At 35.3% G+C, this 18,334-nt stretch overlaps 1 protein-coding gene across 7 annotated transcripts in view; it reads right to left on the reverse strand.

The window, feature by feature from the left end:
- Positions 1-18,334, reverse strand: part of UBE3A (ubiquitin protein ligase E3A) — a 157,881-nt gene that overhangs the window by 63,730 nt on the left and 75,817 nt on the right. For all 7 annotated transcript variants that reach the window (XR_010323740.1, XM_064296189.1, XM_023539686.2 and 4 more), the window contains exons 6-8: positions 13,038-14,284; positions 3,769-3,913; positions 238-443 (exon numbers count right to left, since the gene is read on the reverse strand). Coding sequence is in view for 6 of the 7 variants with exons in the window: in XM_064296189.1 (XP_064152259.1) it covers positions 238-443; positions 3,769-3,913; positions 13,038-14,284 (1,598 nt within the window). In the remaining variant the exon portion in view is untranslated. The remainder of the gene's footprint in view (positions 1-237; positions 444-3,768; positions 3,914-13,037; positions 14,285-18,334) is intronic.

The raw sequence follows: 18,334 nt of genomic DNA on the forward strand, positions 1-18,334 counted from the left end.
GAATCGATCTTATAAAAGCTGCTTGTTGACAACGATGTATAAAAATATTTTTCCCTTTGAGTTTTTAAGTGTTCATGGTACATCATCAGATTAAAGTAACTATCATACTGGGAATAAATATGAACAAATATATGAACAAATACCCCCTCTAGAGGCCCAAAAAAGCTTTCAAATCTAAACTATATTTTTGCATTTAAGTAAAACCTAAGAGCTCAAATAAAAAGACAAAGAACTTACTGGGTGAGAGTCTCCTAAGTCACGAAAAGTTCCTTTTTTCCCCATTAGCTTCCTGTAGACAACCATGGGAAAATGTACATCCAGTATACAGTTATTGTAAATAGCCAGACCCAGCACTATGCCAATCAGGGTAAACTGACCCTCAGTTTCAAAAGAAGATGGATTAAACCAAAACACTTTTGTAGATTCATCATATGTGAACATACCTGTAAGAAATGATTTTTTAAAAAGATACATTAGTTTTGTATTCTATTAACAACTGACAATGAAACACAATTAATCCAAATATAAATCTGAAATAATTACACATTTGTACAAAAATTACTTTTTCTATTACATTATAATTTAACACTTGAGAAATAGATATTCAAATATATGGCAAACGGTGGCATGTAATTTCAAGAAGCCAAGGAAACAAAGTAATAAACAATTTTGGTGCCATTTACCAGGAAGTTAAATTCAAGTTCTCTAATCTTCCACAAACATATATGAAAAATTAATTAACATTTATACTTTATCCACTAATGGTTGAAAAATAAAAGCAATGGATTATCAGTATAGTTTAAAGGCTATTATACTTTGAAAATGTTTCATTTATAAAAACATAACTAATCCACACATACCGTTTAAAAAACAATTATGAATGACACTGTTGTTGTTCTAGTTTTTGTTTTTTCAAAACTGCACAATGGTACAATGAAATTTTCTAGCACCTTTCTAACAAGCACATAAAATTAAGATAAACTTGACAAACTTAGATTATGTCCAAAATCCAAAGCTATTTTACATTCACATGAATTGTAAACTAATATGGAAAACAAAAGTAGTCTGTATTTGTAGTCTTCTTTCAGTTTCACATGGCCTTCACTATTTTTATATCACTCATCGTCATTTTTAGCTGCCATCGAGTCGGCCCCCAACTCATGGTGACCCCATGTGTTACTGTTTCAAAGGACTTTCTTGACTATAATCTTTACAGAAGCAGTTCACCAGCCCTTTCTTCTGCAGAGCCCCTGGGTGGGTTTAAACCACCAACCTTTAAATTAGCAGTCAATTACAAACCACTTGTGCCACGCCACCTAGGCTCTTCACTCATTTAAGGATAGTAATGTTTGGTTTTACCTATCTGAATGGCCATTATTAAGACAGCTTACCTTCTTTTCTTTACATGAATGTCATACGGAAAAAGACAGCTAAATTTTTTAATGGAATTCATAACTTTTTCATTTAACTAAGTGTTTTTCAATTCCTACTGTGAAACTGAATAGAAATGCTAAGATTTAGGTCTGAAAAAAAAAAAAAAAAACCCTGTAATTTTCAGTAGAAATCAAATAATGCAGTATAGAGCATATTAACTATATTTTAAAATCAGTTTATCAAAACTTTTAAAAGCTTTTAAAATGTTCCTTCATTTTCACATTTAAGTTAAAAGTAAAAGGAATTTTAAAACACCCTCTTGATCACTAGAGCATAAATTAAGCTTAAAAAAAATCCCTGTTGTCAAGTCGACTCTGACTCCGAGTGACTCTACAGGACAGAGTAGAACAGAGTTTCCAAGCAGCACCTGGTGGACTCGAAACTCCAGACTTCTGGTTAGGAGCTGTAGCATTTGACCATTACGCCACCAGGGTTTCTGAAGTAAGCTTAGGAATTTTTAAAAAATTTAATCTTCGTGAAATGATTTGGAAATCGTCTAATTTTTACCTGACTTTCATAGTTTAAATCTAATTTTTCTTCCCCAGGTCTAAGTTACAACAACCACGGATAACCTAAAAAGTTTATTTAGTTATAAACATGGTAACAGGGGGACTAAGAACAATTGATCAAAAATTACAATTAATTAATAAATTTGATGAAATCCCACAAATGCATGTCCTTGGTCTCAACAGCAATAACGTATAAATTTATCAGAATATATCTGTATATCTGAAAACCATCCTTGAGTCCAGGGAAGTTCCATTTTTCAGGTTCCTGGAAGAAAAGCACTGTAAGAGTACTTTTAAAAAAATATTTCTTTTTGATATTTCTACTGTCATTTCAATGACCTTACTAACTTCTTGCTTTCAATACATTAGTATGTTTTTAATCTTAAAAGTATTTCTGCATATGTTATAGCTACTGCTTAACATTTCTAGATATATCAGAAGCTAAACCAAACTGAGAAATTGCATACTTTAGTTACCTTTATTTTTGTAATTGTCTTTTTCCTCATGAAGCTTGTAAATAAATTTTCTATCTAAAAAAGTTATGGTTTAATACATGTTTGGTTTACAATGAAAAAATTACATAAAAATGGCAAACCCTTATGTTTATTAACTATTAGCTAGAATATAGTCTTACATTAACTGTATTTTTGTCATGAACTCAAAATGTTTGCTTCTGTTTGCATATATTTATATATAGGCAACCAAGAACAGGAAACCCTGGTGGTGTAGTGGTTAAGTGCTAAGGCTGCTAACCTAAAGGTTGGCAGTTCAAATCCGCCAGGCGTTCCTTGGAAACTCTATAGGGCAGTTCTACTCTGTCCTATAGGGTCGCTATGAGTCAGAATCGACCCGACGGCAACGGGTTTTTTTTTTGTTTGTTTGAACCAAGAACAATCAAAAAGGCCAATTCAACATATAGACTGAAAAACAAGCTATTAACAGCTACAACTCTCAAAGCTTAAGGGAATGATCTACATTATTCCATGCTACGTTCCCTACAATTCAGATGCTACCATTAGTGGAAAACTTCTCCTATATCTGTTACTCAATTTAAAAAATAAGCAACCCCAGTATCTAAGTGGCTATACTGTAGAAACTGAACCAGGTCAGAATTAGCCAGTTTAGTTGACTCTCTAGGGGGCTGTGTATCTTCCCTGTTCTACTTTGCCTACTTTGTATCACAATCAAAAAGAATGAAAACCTGAAACCCAATTCCTTCACTTTCAGACTGAAATATGTAGATCAGCCTTTTCCAAACTGTGTTCAGTGAAAACTCTTCAAGGAGACAGACATCATTAAGTGTGTGGTGAATAAAGGGCTCTGGAGTTCAAAATATTTGGGAGAAATATTACAATTAAAGACACAAGAAATTCTATAGAGCAAATAAACGAATTAATCTGATACTAGCCAGTGTTTCTGAACTTTGAGGATGAACCATCTGTGAGACATTCTCAACTTTCTTCAGACTATTGTTGTATGAAGCTTGTTTTGGAAACATCGCAAATTTGATGAATGTTTTAGATTACCAAGAAGAGCATATAAATCCCTTTAAATTGTTCTATATTCTAAAGTATTCTCAATTTATCTAAGAGGTAATTTCCTGTATTAAACTATTTAGCTAAGTAATCTAAATAAGAATGGGAATAAATGAATGACGTAAATCAGTTCCTAAAACCCACAAATGTAGTCGTTATCTGTGATTTCAGGTAATCCATGCCAAGACCTTCTTTTGTTGTTCTTCATACTCGAGGATGCCCATAAGGGAAACAAATTCTTCATTCAAAAGGGTGATCTGACGCCATAATCACATCACTAAAATATTTACCAATATCCGGATTGAAGATTTCTTCTACAACCAGCTGAAAAAATTCTTTGGAAACACCTCCCTCATCAACTCCTTGTTCTCCTTCAAATTCCACATACAATTGTTTCTTCAAGTCTGCAGGATTTTCCATAGCGATCATCTCTAGCTAGTGAGTGAAAAGATAAACGTGAAAAGGTAACCAGCAGTGTTCGGATGGAAGCAAGATAAAGACAGAGAGCAAGGGCAGGGTACAAAACAGCAGACTCTGATCTCTTATTTGTAAAAGCCAGTGAAGACAAAAGTGCTTCTCAAAGACTCAGTCTTTATAGTAAAAAATTAGAATTCAACCTTCTGTTACTTGTATATAACAAATCTGGGCTGTAAATAATTTCAGCAAAAACAATAGCATATAGAAGTTTGACTTCAAAATTGATTGCTAGTAGCCTTTATTAGAATAGAAAGCCAAGAATTAAATCTTAATATTTATAAGTTAAATAAGATAATTTCAATTAAGAAGAATAGATTGGTTAAATAGGGAAACTGTTTGTGGGCTTTCATAATAGTGTTTAGTATAAATTACTACTTTTTACTGGATTAGAACCCACACTTTATCCAAAGCAGGTAAGAAAACTGCTTGCTCCTATCTGTACTTCTAACCTCTTATAACAGTTACCAAATGCCAGTATCTATCATTTTTTCAACTATAAATCTTCTACCCAATATTTTTTATATCTAGAGAATAATCAATATCATGATCAATCTCAGTCACTATGAGCTCCTGAAGTACTTTTTTATTTGTAATATTTGATACCAGATTCTACTGTGAAATGTTTATACTGCAAGTTGCTCTTTTATTATATGTATCTGAAATGTACTAACAGTAACCCCAACAGATCACACACCTTATTTGCTGAACGGGGTTTAAATGCCTTTGGCTGTTTAAAACAAACAACAAAAAAACCCCTACTCTTCAAGGATGAAAATTCGTCAAACGAGAGTATTTAAGGGTGTGCAGAGTACTGCAACAATTCCAAACAGAATTTAAAAAATGGTTTTAGGCAATGCAAACATTACTGGAAAAAGCAGATTTAGTCCTAAAGTAATTATTTGATATAACAGCACTTTTTTGGGGACATTCTAATGTACTTATTAGAAAAGTAAAATAAAGTTTCATATATTCATGCATCAGAGGTCAGGTTGCCCTAGATCATTACAACTCATCAGTGGGCAGTCTAATTCATTTAGTGGTTTGCAACAAACAATGGGGGGAATATCAGAATGCATTCCACACAGTGATGGCATTTACTGTTTTGTTTCAATTATATGTACAGATGGGTACGTGTGTGTACTGGGATGCTACATAAAGTATTTCTTCCTAAGGGTTACATTCAAAACAAGTTTGAAACACACAGGCCTGAATGATCTTCTAAGTATCTTCAACTTTTGGATTTTATAATTATGTGAATTTAGTCAACTGCAATAAGATCAATTAGGATTATCACTTTTCTTTAGCTTTAAAAAACGCTCTCTTTCCTTGCTGAACAGTGGTTTCTAACATTTACAAAATCATTTTTACGCCAAGTTGTATTAATATAATTTATTTTTGAGACAGCATATTGTTGTGGAAAGATTACAAATCAGAATACTCTGTACCAGTTCCAACTGTTATTTAACTTTAATTTTTTAAATTTCATTGTGTTTTTGGCAAAAATTTACACAGCAAGATAGGTTCCTGTCACTTAACTTTTAACCTTTAGCAAACGACTCAATTAAGTCTCAGTCTCAGTTTCCTCATCTGCAAAGGAAAAAAAAAAAAAAGAATAATACTCTTCATACTGCAAATTTGTTTAATAAGAATATATGATAAAAAGTTTTGTAAAGTGGGTAATACTATTAAAAGTAAACATGTCATATCGTTAGCTTTTAAAACAACTGAAGATATCCTCTCTGAACAAAGAATTCACAGTTTTATGTTCTGTAAGGAAGCTGACATAGCCTAGTCCCAAGACTTTAGTTAGGGTTTTCAAACGCAGATTTGAAAACAAACTTGGAAAAAGTAGTTCCAGTTTGGAAATCTGTTTCAAGCTACAGAGTATACAGAATTCTGGGCACTAAAATTAGATTTAACTTCTTAGCTCAAGTGTGATTTACCCATCGGGCCAATCTCCTTCATTGCCATGTAATGCATTTCTAGCTTTCTTATTCCAGTTCCCAACTGGTTAAGTGTTAAAGAAATGAAAGTCAATGTTTATACTTGGGTTTATAACATGAAGGCAAGCCTGTTTTTATCAGTTATAATGTGTTCCAAAGTGGAAAAAAAAAAAGGTGACTTTATGATTATCTGATACTAGAATATGCACCCTATATCCCTTCTCTATGAATATTCATAAATGAAAGCTGGCTCCAATCAATGTGATACCTTTTAAGGATTTGGTATAGAGTCTCTACAGGATTGGGTTCCTGTGCTCTAGTCTTGGCTCCATCTAAGACACTTCATACGAAAACAGGTGCAAATTTATTTTCATTCTTAATAAGTTATTACATGTCTGTTCGTTTCCACCAATCTCCACTGTCCACTCTCTCCCTTGGGTACCAAAGGGATTTAATACAATTTGCTCTGTTATTATGTTAATTAGGAATATTTAAATTTACCTATCTGCTTTAGTTTCACCTAAAAAATGAGCATCATGGCAGTAATATATAAGTTAATATACGTGAAGCACTTAAATTTTCTGCACAGATTCAGCTACTATTATTGTTTTTGTTATCATTACTATTATTTTATTGGCTCTCAATTTTTTTCTGGGCTTGCTTGAAGTTCTAATGACCATGATATTATAGAAGAAAAATATTCTAGTAATAACAACAGCAACAGAAATTTTATATAGCATTTATGTGCCAGGACACTATTCTAAGCACTTCACATATACTAATGCATTTAACCTTCACAACCTTAGGAGGTAGGTAATACCGCGTCCTTATCTGCGGTTTTGCTTTCTGCTGTTTCAGTTACTTTCGGTCAACCTAGGTCTGAAAACGTTTAATGAGTAGCATGATGAAATCTCCTGCCTTCCTGTTCCGTACCACCCAGGGACCACATTCACTTAACATTTATTACAGTATATTATTATAACTGTACTATTTTATTATTAGTTACTGCTGTTAATTTCTTACTGTGCCTAATTTTTGAACTTTATCATAGGTATGTATGTATAAGTCAAAACACAGTATATATAGGGTTCAGTACTATCTGTGGATTCAGGCACCCAAGGGGGTCTTGGAATGTATCCCTCATGGATAAGGGGGGATATCTGTACTATTAGGAAACCCTAGTGGCATAGTGGTTAAGAGCTACAGCTGCTAACCAAAAAAGTCAGCAGTTCGAATCTACCAGGCACTCCTTGGAAACCCTATGGGGCAGTTCTACTCTGTCTTATGTGGTTGCTAGGAGCCGGAATCCACGCGGTAGCAATGTTTTTTTTTTTTACTGTACTATTAACCCTATTTTAAAGATGAGGAAACTGAGGTACTGAGGGTTAAAAACTTGTCCAAAGTCATGGTAAGTGGTGGAACCCATTCCTTTGCCAGAGTCAAGTCTATCCCAACACACAACAGCCCTACAGGACTGAGGAGAACTGCCCATACGGTTTCCAAGGCTGTAATCTTTACAGAAGCAGACTGCCAGGTCTTTCTCCTACAGAGCAGCTGGTTGGTTCAAACCTACGACCTTCTGGTTAGCAGCTGAGCACCCAACTTCTGTGTCATCAGGTCTCCTTAGAGGTAGAACAGGGATTGTAAATCAGGCAGCAAATTTTTAATTATTATGGTTTACTAACTATCCACAATGACTAGCAATAATCATGCTGACAAAGACCATTATTAAGTAAGTGGCTGCATTTCTTTTGCTTAAAAAAAAAAAAAGCCTCTCTAGCCCTAGTGTTTAGTCAACTAGAGAATAATTTAAAAACTAAATTATAAAGGTTTATCACTTTATGTAATAGCAATGTCATTTAAAACTAAGCAGGCAACACGTTTTTTACAAATCACACTATCTTAGAGGCAGTAGGATAAACTGGAAATTTGAGGAATATGGTTAGTGAACATCCTGAAAAGGAAAATGTGTACGCTTCCCTAAATCCACTCTTAACATAAACCTAGATTTTTATATCTGAGTTTTCTTAAAGTAGGGTACTTCTGTATTAATTTAATATGGAGACTGGCAAGACGCAGATTACTGGGAAAAAAACAAACAAAAACAGACTCGATGTAATGACATCTACCTCTTCCTTATATGACTTCTCTTATTAAGATTCTTGATTTCATCAATTGTTGGGCAAAACTATCTTCAATTTGTGAACTTTTAATTGGCCATGATGAAATCCTAGAAAGAGCACTTAAAAAAAAAAAATTGACCTGGCATCAAAGCATTCCCAGAACACAAAGGTAGGATGACGTCTCAATATAATACTTGAGTACCAAAGGAATTTAATGCAATATGTTCTACTAATTAACGTTAATTATGGATATTTTATTTGACCTATCTTTTGCCAGATTTATAAGTGTCAAAAGTAAAACCTCATCACGTGAAATCTTACAGTATTTTAGGCTATTATGCACGTCAAATTCGTGCTTGTCCATAACTGCGGAAAAAGCTCCTTGGTAGAATGGATGTATAAGTAGATGTAATAGTACTCAGACAAAATAGAGCTTTTTAATATTTAGGAATGCCTAAGGTTTATAAGAAAGGCTGGCTAAACTTACTTCAGTCAACTTGTTAGATACTATGGTTACCAGTCTGCTAGTTAATACGCTTAAATCATTGACTAGAACTGGATTTTTAGACTACCCAAACATTTTCATTTTTCACCTTCTCATAAGTAAACAGGAGCCCTGGTGGTGCAGTGGTTAACAGTGTGGCTGCTAACCAAAAGGTCCGGCAGTTCGACTCCACCAGCAACTCCTTGGAAACCCTATGAGGCAGTTCTACTCTGTCCTATATGGTCGCTACGAGTTGGAACTGACTCAACAGCAACAGGTTTTGGTGTTTGGCATAAATAAATGAAGAAACGTTTGTTATACCTTAAATACAAAGTTCAGATGTTAGGCTAACAGCCAAATCTCATAATCACACCTACTTGTGAGACTGGGAATTCTGAGTTTCACTTCCAACTCTGTCAGTTTTTGCAGGCCCAAATCTCTCTGGGTTTCATTTTCCTCACGGGTAATACACTATGGCAGTTAGACTAGTTTCACTAAGCTTTAAACTATTATATGGTGCTGAGAATCTATGCTGATCTGCTTCATTTTCTTACTCTAGTTTCAATAAATTATTCTGGGGACAAACCAAGCATGAAGTTCTTCTTTTCAATTAGAGTAAGTCATAAGCAACAATGATGAGTATATTAAGCACAATACAGTGAATGTATAATATACAACTAAATATACTCAGATCAGTGCAGAAAAATATTGTTCTAAAACTACCCGCACCCGTTGCCGTTGAGCCGCTTCCGACTCATAGCAACCCTACAGGACAGCGTAGAACTGCCCCTTAGGGTTTTTTTCCCCCCTTAATGGTAGTAAAATAATATTGTGTCCTACAACAATCAATGGCATCTTGAATTTGGTAAAATATTAATATACTGATTCTTCTCTTGTCATCAAAGATCTTCAGTTATGAAACAATTTGCTATTCTGGTTGAATTTCATAAATACACAAAAGCAACAAATATACTTTTCTTTAAAAATAAAAAAAAATCCATAATTATTAATTCCAGTTAGTACTCCTATCTCTTCCCTCAAGCTAGTCAGTCTCATAATTAACAACCAAAAAAATAAGACCCAACAGAAAAACAAACTCCAGAGTGTCATATAAAAAAAAAAAAAAAAAAGAGTGTCATATATGTAGTCATTAAATCTTCTTGTACTTCATTTATGAACTAAGGAGTAGGTGAACTCCAAGGCTCCTTGTAACTCCTAAGTCTAGGATTCTATACTTATTTAATTATTAATATTGAGCCCAACACAAAGTTTCTCACTTCCTCCTTCCTTCCCAAGCTTACTCTGGTTCAAAATTAGCAGGTATAAGAAAGCAGTGAATGGGGTTGTATTTTGTTTATCAAACTGATTTAAAAGGAAAAACAAAACTGAGACAGTAAAGTAGTCTTTGGGGAAATACTATGTTGAAAAACCCATCAATACCCTTTTTAAAGTTTACCAGGAGTTTTAAAACATTCATCACCTGAGAAAGTATACTTTCTGCTGTAAACCTTAGAATGTGACTTTATCACAATCATCATCTGCTGTGAATATTTATTTTTTTAAAAATAGGCAGATTATCAATTCGACTTCGGAGAAGTTTTGATGCTTATTTTTCTATAATCTTTTCACATTGTGTTATTTAAAAAAACAAAAAGAAGAAGAAAGAAAATTAAGAATAAAATCACCTTAATCTGAGCATTGAGAACTCAAAAGAAGTTTCTTGGTGGGCACTACTCATCTTTGTATCCCCAGTTTTGCAAAATGCCTAGCACACACAGGATTTCTGAACTGAATTGCTTTTGGAAATGGTATTATTCAAGTATAAAGATTATCTAACTAATCATGATTTATAATGACTCGAATCTTAATTTCCAGCTTTGATATAATTAAGCAGAGCAGGTTAAAAAGAAATCATTTATGACAATTAAAAAGCTCACAGTTAATTTACTCTAATGCCTGTTTAGAAGGCTTAACTGAAATGGTTGCTTCCTCTAAATCCTAGAAGACAACTTTTAATAGCAGAATAAAGTAAGTATACAGCAAGTACCTAAATCTTTGTTCCTTCCTAGTCTTGCTTCATTTACTAAGAGGAAAAAAGGGAGGGGGGATAAAGAAGGGGGGAATAAGGCAGAGTAAATGTCTAATCAGAAGGCAGATAAGGAGAGTACTCATTTTTTCTTCTTTTAAACCCTGGATTCAATCTTAAGAGGATAATTTCATTGTTTTTGAAAGGCCAGGCTTTGATTTTAGCCAAAACCAGTTGAAGGTGTCCCAATCCCAAGAAGCCAAACATAGTATGTGCAGTTTTGACACTCAGCTCTGTTTCAGCAACAGGTATTTATTAATAGACCTCAACATATTTTTCATAAAACATCACTCACATTCTTAAATAATACCCTACTTACCATTCAATTTAACTATGTAAAATTAAGTTGCTGGCTACCTGAGGATCATAAGTGTAATAATTATTTGTGTTGCTCATAACTACATAAGTAAAATAAACAGGCACCAGAAATTAAGTAATGGTAATTATTTCAGGCAGTTAATTCCCCTTTATGTCTCTCTTGAAAAACTGCCTGAGTTGCTCAAGTAATGAAGAATTTTTCCTCAACACTACAAACATTTGGAATTTTTAAACACTAGTAACAAGAAAGGAGGCATAGAACCTCTGCAACTTTTTAATTTCTGAGACCTCAAACAACCTTTCCCACTGGTTTACAGTTTTTTGAATTCTTCAGATTAAGACAAATCCACTCTAATCTAAAATACATTTTGAAATAAATATATACACTGTTTTTCAGTTGTCTGTATCATGGATTCTTATCTTTCATTAGCACAGAAGGTTGACTATACCTTGATTTTAATTGACATACTATTTTACTTGAAGTAAATGAAAAAGAATTATTAATGATGGGGCTATATAATACCACGAATACAGTAAAATGGTAAAGCGTCCTGTAACAAACGTAAATTTTGGTACTATGTGACTGACAATCTGCTTCTGTTTTCTGGTTAGTCCCACATTCTTAACTGGGGCACAAAAATCCTCATCTCCTGGGGAGTAAAGGAAGGACAAAAGACAACTCCATCTTGAGAAACTGAAAAGTTAGAAGGTGGGTACCTGAGTTCCCATTATTTTCCCAGCTCAATCTCCCTGGACTGGGTTGATGATACAGGCACTATTAAATGCAAAATTCCTAGGATAACTGCAGTTGTCCCAAAAGATCCAACAAATACAAGACCCAGAGTTGTCCTTATGGATATTTACATAAAAAGAAACTACTACAACCAGGGCAATGCCTCACAGGGACATTTAAAGTGCTCCAGCAGAAACCCAAACTCTTGCAAACAATCTGTACAAACCTGCTCCAGTCACTTCATCAAGTTCACAATAATGCAACTCTTAATTTTAAGCCATTGTCGTAGAGTTGATTCCGACTCATAGCAGCCCTACAGGATAGAGTAGAACTGCCCCATAGGGTTTCCAAAGAGTGCCTAGTGCATTTGAACTGTCGACCTTTCTGGTTAGCAGCCGAACTCTTAACCACTACACCACTAGGGTTTCCATAGGGTCACCTTGAGGACTAAGGTGCGCCTGACCCAAGCCATGATGTTTTCACCTCATATGCATGCAAAAGCTGGACAATTAATAAGGAAGACCAAAGAAGAACTGACACCTTTGAACTGTGGTGCTGGCGAAGAATATCGAATATACCACGGACTGCCAAAAGAACAAACAAATCTGTCTTAGTAGAAGTACAACCAGGATGCTCCTCAGAAGCAAGGATGCTCCTCAGAAGCCAACATACTTTGGCCATGTTGTCAGGAGGGATCAGTCCCTGGATAAGGACATCATGCTTGGCAAAGCAGAGGGTCAGCGAAAAAGAGGAGGACCCACAATGAGATGGATTGACACAGTGGCCGCAACAATGGCCTCAAGCACAGCAACAATTATGAGGATGGCGCAGGACTGTGCAGTGTTTTGCTCTGTTGTGCATAAGGACGCTATGAGTCAGAACCAACTTGATGGCATCTAACAACAACAGATTCTAAGTGACTCAATTTTTGGACACCACCTATTGCTATAGGGCGTGATCTCACTGTGACACATCTCCCAGTTAAGACTTCAAATCAACACTCATTACTGGGTACCTGCATATTTCCCTACTGCTATGCATCTGGCCTTATCCTAACATCCACTTCTCTCCTGAATCAGAAAACCTCTGCGGCTAGTTAAGATTTAAAAAATGTACTCTTTTTCAAAGAGAGTGATTATTACATAAGGCAACCAATCTTTGTGGAACACATTTATAAACATGGACAGGAGGAGCAAAAGTATTCTAAATTAAGATTAGATATGTCCATGTATCCCTAGGTTATAAAATTCCATACACACACACACATATATATATATTTTTTGGAGTCACTTATAAAATGAATTCACTGACCTGTACCACAGCCTCACTTCTCCAATCTCCCATCATCAGATTTCTAATCTTAATTAATTAATTTTAAACAGCTGCTCAACTTACCCGGACAAGCGCATCATCTATGATATGATCACGTCTGACTTTGAGTCTCAAATATGGGTTTAACTGCTGTCCTTGAACTAAGCTGTAGAGAACAGTGATTCTTCGTTCACTGTACATGCGAATTCTATTGTCATAATATAATCCCAAATTCTTCGTGACAGCATTCAATATAAAGGGACATGTCATAAAAGAGAATTTGTTTTCTGTTTCTACTTTGAAAAAAGTATAATCTTTATCCATTTCTAGAACATCATTCAGTGGTTCATTAATAAACTCTTCAAAAGGGATAAGTGGTTTTCGACAATCTAGAGTTTTAACACCAAGTTCAGTTTCCAGTGGGTCCACTCGAGGACCTTTCTTGTTTCTTCTTTCCTCTCCTAACAGCTCCTGAAGCGTCAATTCACTGGACTCTGGGATGGGCTCCTCATCGTCTTCTTCATTGTGATTTCTGTCCACTTCCCCTCCCACTACATTTGCATAGTAAACCATTTTCAAGCACTTTGAAGCAGCAACAATGGCGTCATCATCATTCACTAGATTTCGACTGTTAAATTCATTGCTTATGACTTTGTAAGTAATAAGTTGTTGAAATGTTTCCATCATTCTCCGAATCTGGTCTGCACTGTATTTAGACCACAGTCTAACTAGTTTTCCTTGGGCTGCAAGAGGGAGCTTGCTCATTGCTTTGCAGAACAAGGGCAAAGCCATTTCCAGATATTCAGGACTATGGAGATTTCTATTCTCCATTACAATAATGAACAAATTCAGATAATTAGGGTCTCGGGAGTATACATTGTGATAGGTCAAGTCACATTCCACATTAGGTGACAAGTATACAAGTGCATTAAGAAAGGCAGTTTCTATTTTTTCATTTGAAAGCAATCTGGTGTAGACCCTTCTGACAGCATCAATATCCACAGATACATCTTCGGGGCCTAATTTTTGTAAGCTGTTATCTCCTTGTGAGCTATCGCCTACCCTTGAGGAGGATGCTTCTGAATCTTCTTCCATAGCAGCGACAGAACATGCAGCTTTTTCCTTTTCATCTTCATCCTTGTCTTCATCTTTTCCTTGAAGCGATTTCAGTTCCTCCTTGCTGTGCTGTTTGACTTTCCGAAAACTCTGAACCAACGCCTCAGCGCTAGAAAAGACTCTTCCAATAACACGGATTAAAGGGGAATAATCCTCTCTCTCTCTACACGATTCAAGAATTTCATATACCTTCTCTTCTGTTAGGAAAGTCACATCTAGAAAATTGAAAAAAAAAAAAAAGACAACATTTATTTTCATAATATATATATTTACTTCATTTTAATAAATTCTAGTGAAAAGTAAAACACTTTGCACTCAGCAAAAACACATAACGAAATCCGATGGTGTCGAGTCAATTCAGATTTATAGGACAGAGTGGTTAAGAACTCAGGCTGCTAATCAAAAAGGCTGGCAGTTCGAATCCACCAGCCGCTCCCTGGAAATCATCCTATGGGGCAGTTCTACTCTGTCCTATAGAGTCGCTATGAGTCAGAACTGACTCAACAGCAATGGGCTATTTTTTTTTTTTTTTTTTTAAATAGGAGAGTAAAACTGCTGTATAGGGTTTCCAGGGCTGTAATCTTTATCGAAGCAGACTGCCACATCTTTCTCCAGGGGAGCGGCTGGTGGGTTGGAACTGCCTGTCTTCCAGTTAGTAACCAAGAACTTAACCACAGCACCACCAGGGCTCCTTTGCAGTCAATAACATTCGTGATTTACAATTCTTAATATTACGTTCTTTCTGATTCATCACAACTTTTTCACTACCCTGTTATCAAATACAAAGGCAAGGATTTAAGAAAGGTTCCTTGACCATTCTCTTTTGGAAGCAGCTTTTTTCCTGGTTCTATATGTATTAAAATTAAATTAGTTTTTTTATTTTTGTTCTTCCTAGCTTATTCCAGAATGGTCCTTCTGTTGGTGACTGGGGAGAATTAACATATCATTTCTCACAAGCTCTGAACCTGCAACGGTCATCTGCAAACAAGAGGCAGGTTGGAATAAACTTTACAGGGTGGCAGGAAATAAGTAGTGTGCAATGAAAAACAAAGTGGGAAGAAGGTAAGTTAAAGATGAGACTGCCATGTAGTAACCAAAGCGGAAGTGGGCTTCCAGGAAAGAGTGTGCTTCTAAAGAAAAGGGGGCAGACAAGACTGACTCATATTTAGAGTAAAAAAAAAAATCACTTATTCCGTGATGAGATAAACAAAATAAGCTAACTAATATTATCTTCAAATTATCCAAGCAAAGACTACTATACATGTCTCTAAAATTATAAAAATTTCCTTTAAATTTTAAAAACTAACATTTATTAATATATAACGACCATTTTTCATAAGGTACTACACGGATAAGTAAAAATACTATCTAATTGTGCAAAAAATAAAAACAGAGCACCTCAAGTTTAGTGACATAACCATATATTTCTGATGAGTGCTGCATTTAAAATAATTTACTTTAAAGCAGCTTAAAACTACAATAATACATGTAATGATTTATTATGAAATAATATTCTTCAAAATCAATTAAGCTAAATAATAATGGAGCTATTGTCATTCTAAATAAACTATTCAGATGTTTTGTTTTTTATACAAAAGAGAACAAATAATGTATTTGTGTATTATATTTTATGAAGATTAAGTTGCTCAAGAACATAATATTGAGAAGTCTTAATCTATCCTGTAATCACGAGAGTGACAGACTTGTCATAGCTTCATCAAACACTTAAAGTAGAAGGATAATTTTGGAGCCACGGGGTAGATAATCCGACCTTTACTCTGCCAAAATACCATTGTACATACACCGTTCAACATGTCAAATTTTTTAGTAAAATTCTGACCTCTGTTTTAACATATCTGGCCCAAAGCAAAGACAATATAAAATGCAGGTGATCACTGGATGAAGGGCTGCAAAAGTTGGGCCATAAAAATACCAAATTTTATCATATCACAAACCTGATTTGTAGATCCTGCTACAAGAGCCCCCCACACCTGCACAGATTTTTTTATTGGGCCCCAATCTTTAAGAGCTAATTCTCAGGTTTGTTCTGTTAAGGATATATAGGCATCTTCCACTAAACATTAGGAATCTCTTTCTGAAAAGGGTGAAACTGCTAACTGGGAGCCTATTTACCATTATTTCAATTAGAAACGATTATAATCGTTTGCAAAATAGTTAAGAACTGCCACCTAATTTCCTAAAATGTAATCAAAAAGCTATTATAAACACTTGGCCTGGGAGGAAAATGCTGCACTTGGCTTCCTCACCGTCAAACCCAAGGCTGCTGACAAAGAGGTGCTTTGTGCGCACTTACACATCCTCTCCTGGGAACAGCAATGTCCTGATCCACAAGCCATTTGTTGACAGAATGTCTTCAAGTGATTCTGACATTTCACTAACTCTATCTAAAATGTACCAAGACTTTTTCTATGTAGTGTTTTGTTTAGAATGTCGAACTGTGTTTTTCAGTCATAAATGTAGTTTAAAAAAATGCTGTAATTAAAGACATAACCATTCATAAACCTTGGGTTATAAGCAAAAGAGGTGACCTATTGTGAAAATTTGCAAGTCTGGCAGTCTGTTGTACTGTGGCAGCTTGCATGTTGCTGTGATCCTGGAAGCTATGCTGCTGGTATTTCAAACACCAGCAGGGTCACCTACGGTGGACAGGTTTCAGTGGAGCTTCCAGACTAAGACAGACTAAGAAGAAGGACCTGATGATCTATTTCTAAAAAAACTGACCACTGAAAACATCATGAATAGCAGCAAAACATTGTCATGCATAGTGCCAGAAGATGGAGCAAAGCTTTTGAGACCTTCATTTGCTGCTACGGCATGACTCAAAATGAGAAGAAATAGCTGCATTCATTTATGCATTCATTAATAATTGCAACATGGAATGTACGAAGTATGAAACTAGGAAAATTGGAAATTACCAAAAATGAAATGCGACCCATAAAGAGCAATATCCTAGGCATTAGCGAGCTGAAATGGAATGGAATTAGCCATTCTGAATGAACCACAATTCATATGGTCGACTATACAGGGAATGACAAGTTGAAGAGGAATGGCGTTGCATTCGTTGTGAAAAAAGAAAAAAAAGAATTCAAGATCTATCCTGAAGTATAACACTGACAGTGACATTTTAATATCCACACACCTATAAGGAAGACCAGTTAATACAACTATTATTCAAATTTACAAGCCAACCACTAATGCCAAAGATGAAGAAATTGAAGATTTTTACCAACTTCTGAAATCGATTAAACATGCAATCAAGATGTATTGATAATTACTGTAATTAGAACTCGAAAGTTGGGAACAGAGAAGGATTAAAAACCCGTTGCCGTTGAGTCGATTCTGACTCATGGTGACCCTACAGAACAGAGTAGAGCTGCCCCATAGAGTTTCCAAGGAGTGCCTGGTGGATTCGAACCGCTAACCTTTTGGCTAGCAACCATAGCACTTAACCACTACACCACCTGGGTTTCCTCAAAGAAGGATTAGCAGTTGGAAAACATTGCCTTGGAGACAGAAATAACACTGGAGATTGCATGATTGAATTTTGCAAGACCAATAACTTATTCATACCAAATAACTTTTCTCAACATCAGTGGAAATGCATGATAAGAAAGCTCAATATCATCAGTCAGAAGAAGGCCAGGGGCCAACTGTGGAACAAACCTTCAACTGTTCATCTGTAAGTTCAAGATGAAGCTGAAGAAAATTAAAAAAAGGCCACAAGAGCCAAAGTACGACCTTGAGTACATTCCGCCTCAATTTAGAGACCATCTCAAGAATAAATTTGATGCAGTGAACACCAATGACTGGAGACTAGATGAGTTGTGGGATAATATCAACCATATTATACATGAAGAAGCAAAAGGTCATTTAAAAGACAGAAAAGACCAAAATGGATGCAGAAGAGACTCTGAAACTTGCTCCTGACCGTAGAGTAGCTAAAGTGAAAGTCATAAATGATCACGTGGAAGAGATGAACAAAAGATTTCAAGGGGAAGCTAGAGAAGACAAAGTATTAAAATGAAATGTGCAAAGATCTGGAGTTAGAAAACCAAATGACAAGAACACGCTCAATAATTCAAAAGCTGAAAGAACTGAGGAAATAATTCAAGCCTCGAGTTGTATTACTGAAGGATTCTATGGGCAAAATATTGAACAACGCAGGAAACATCAAAAGAAGGTGGAAGGAATACAGAGTCAATGTACCTAAAAGAACTAGTCAATGTTCAACCTTTTCGGGACGT

The sequence above is a fragment of the Loxodonta africana genome, chromosome 13 (genome assembly GCF_030014295.1).
Source record: "Loxodonta africana isolate mLoxAfr1 chromosome 13, mLoxAfr1.hap2, whole genome shotgun sequence".
Classification (NCBI taxonomy): Eukaryota; Metazoa; Chordata; class Mammalia; order Proboscidea; family Elephantidae; genus Loxodonta; species Loxodonta africana.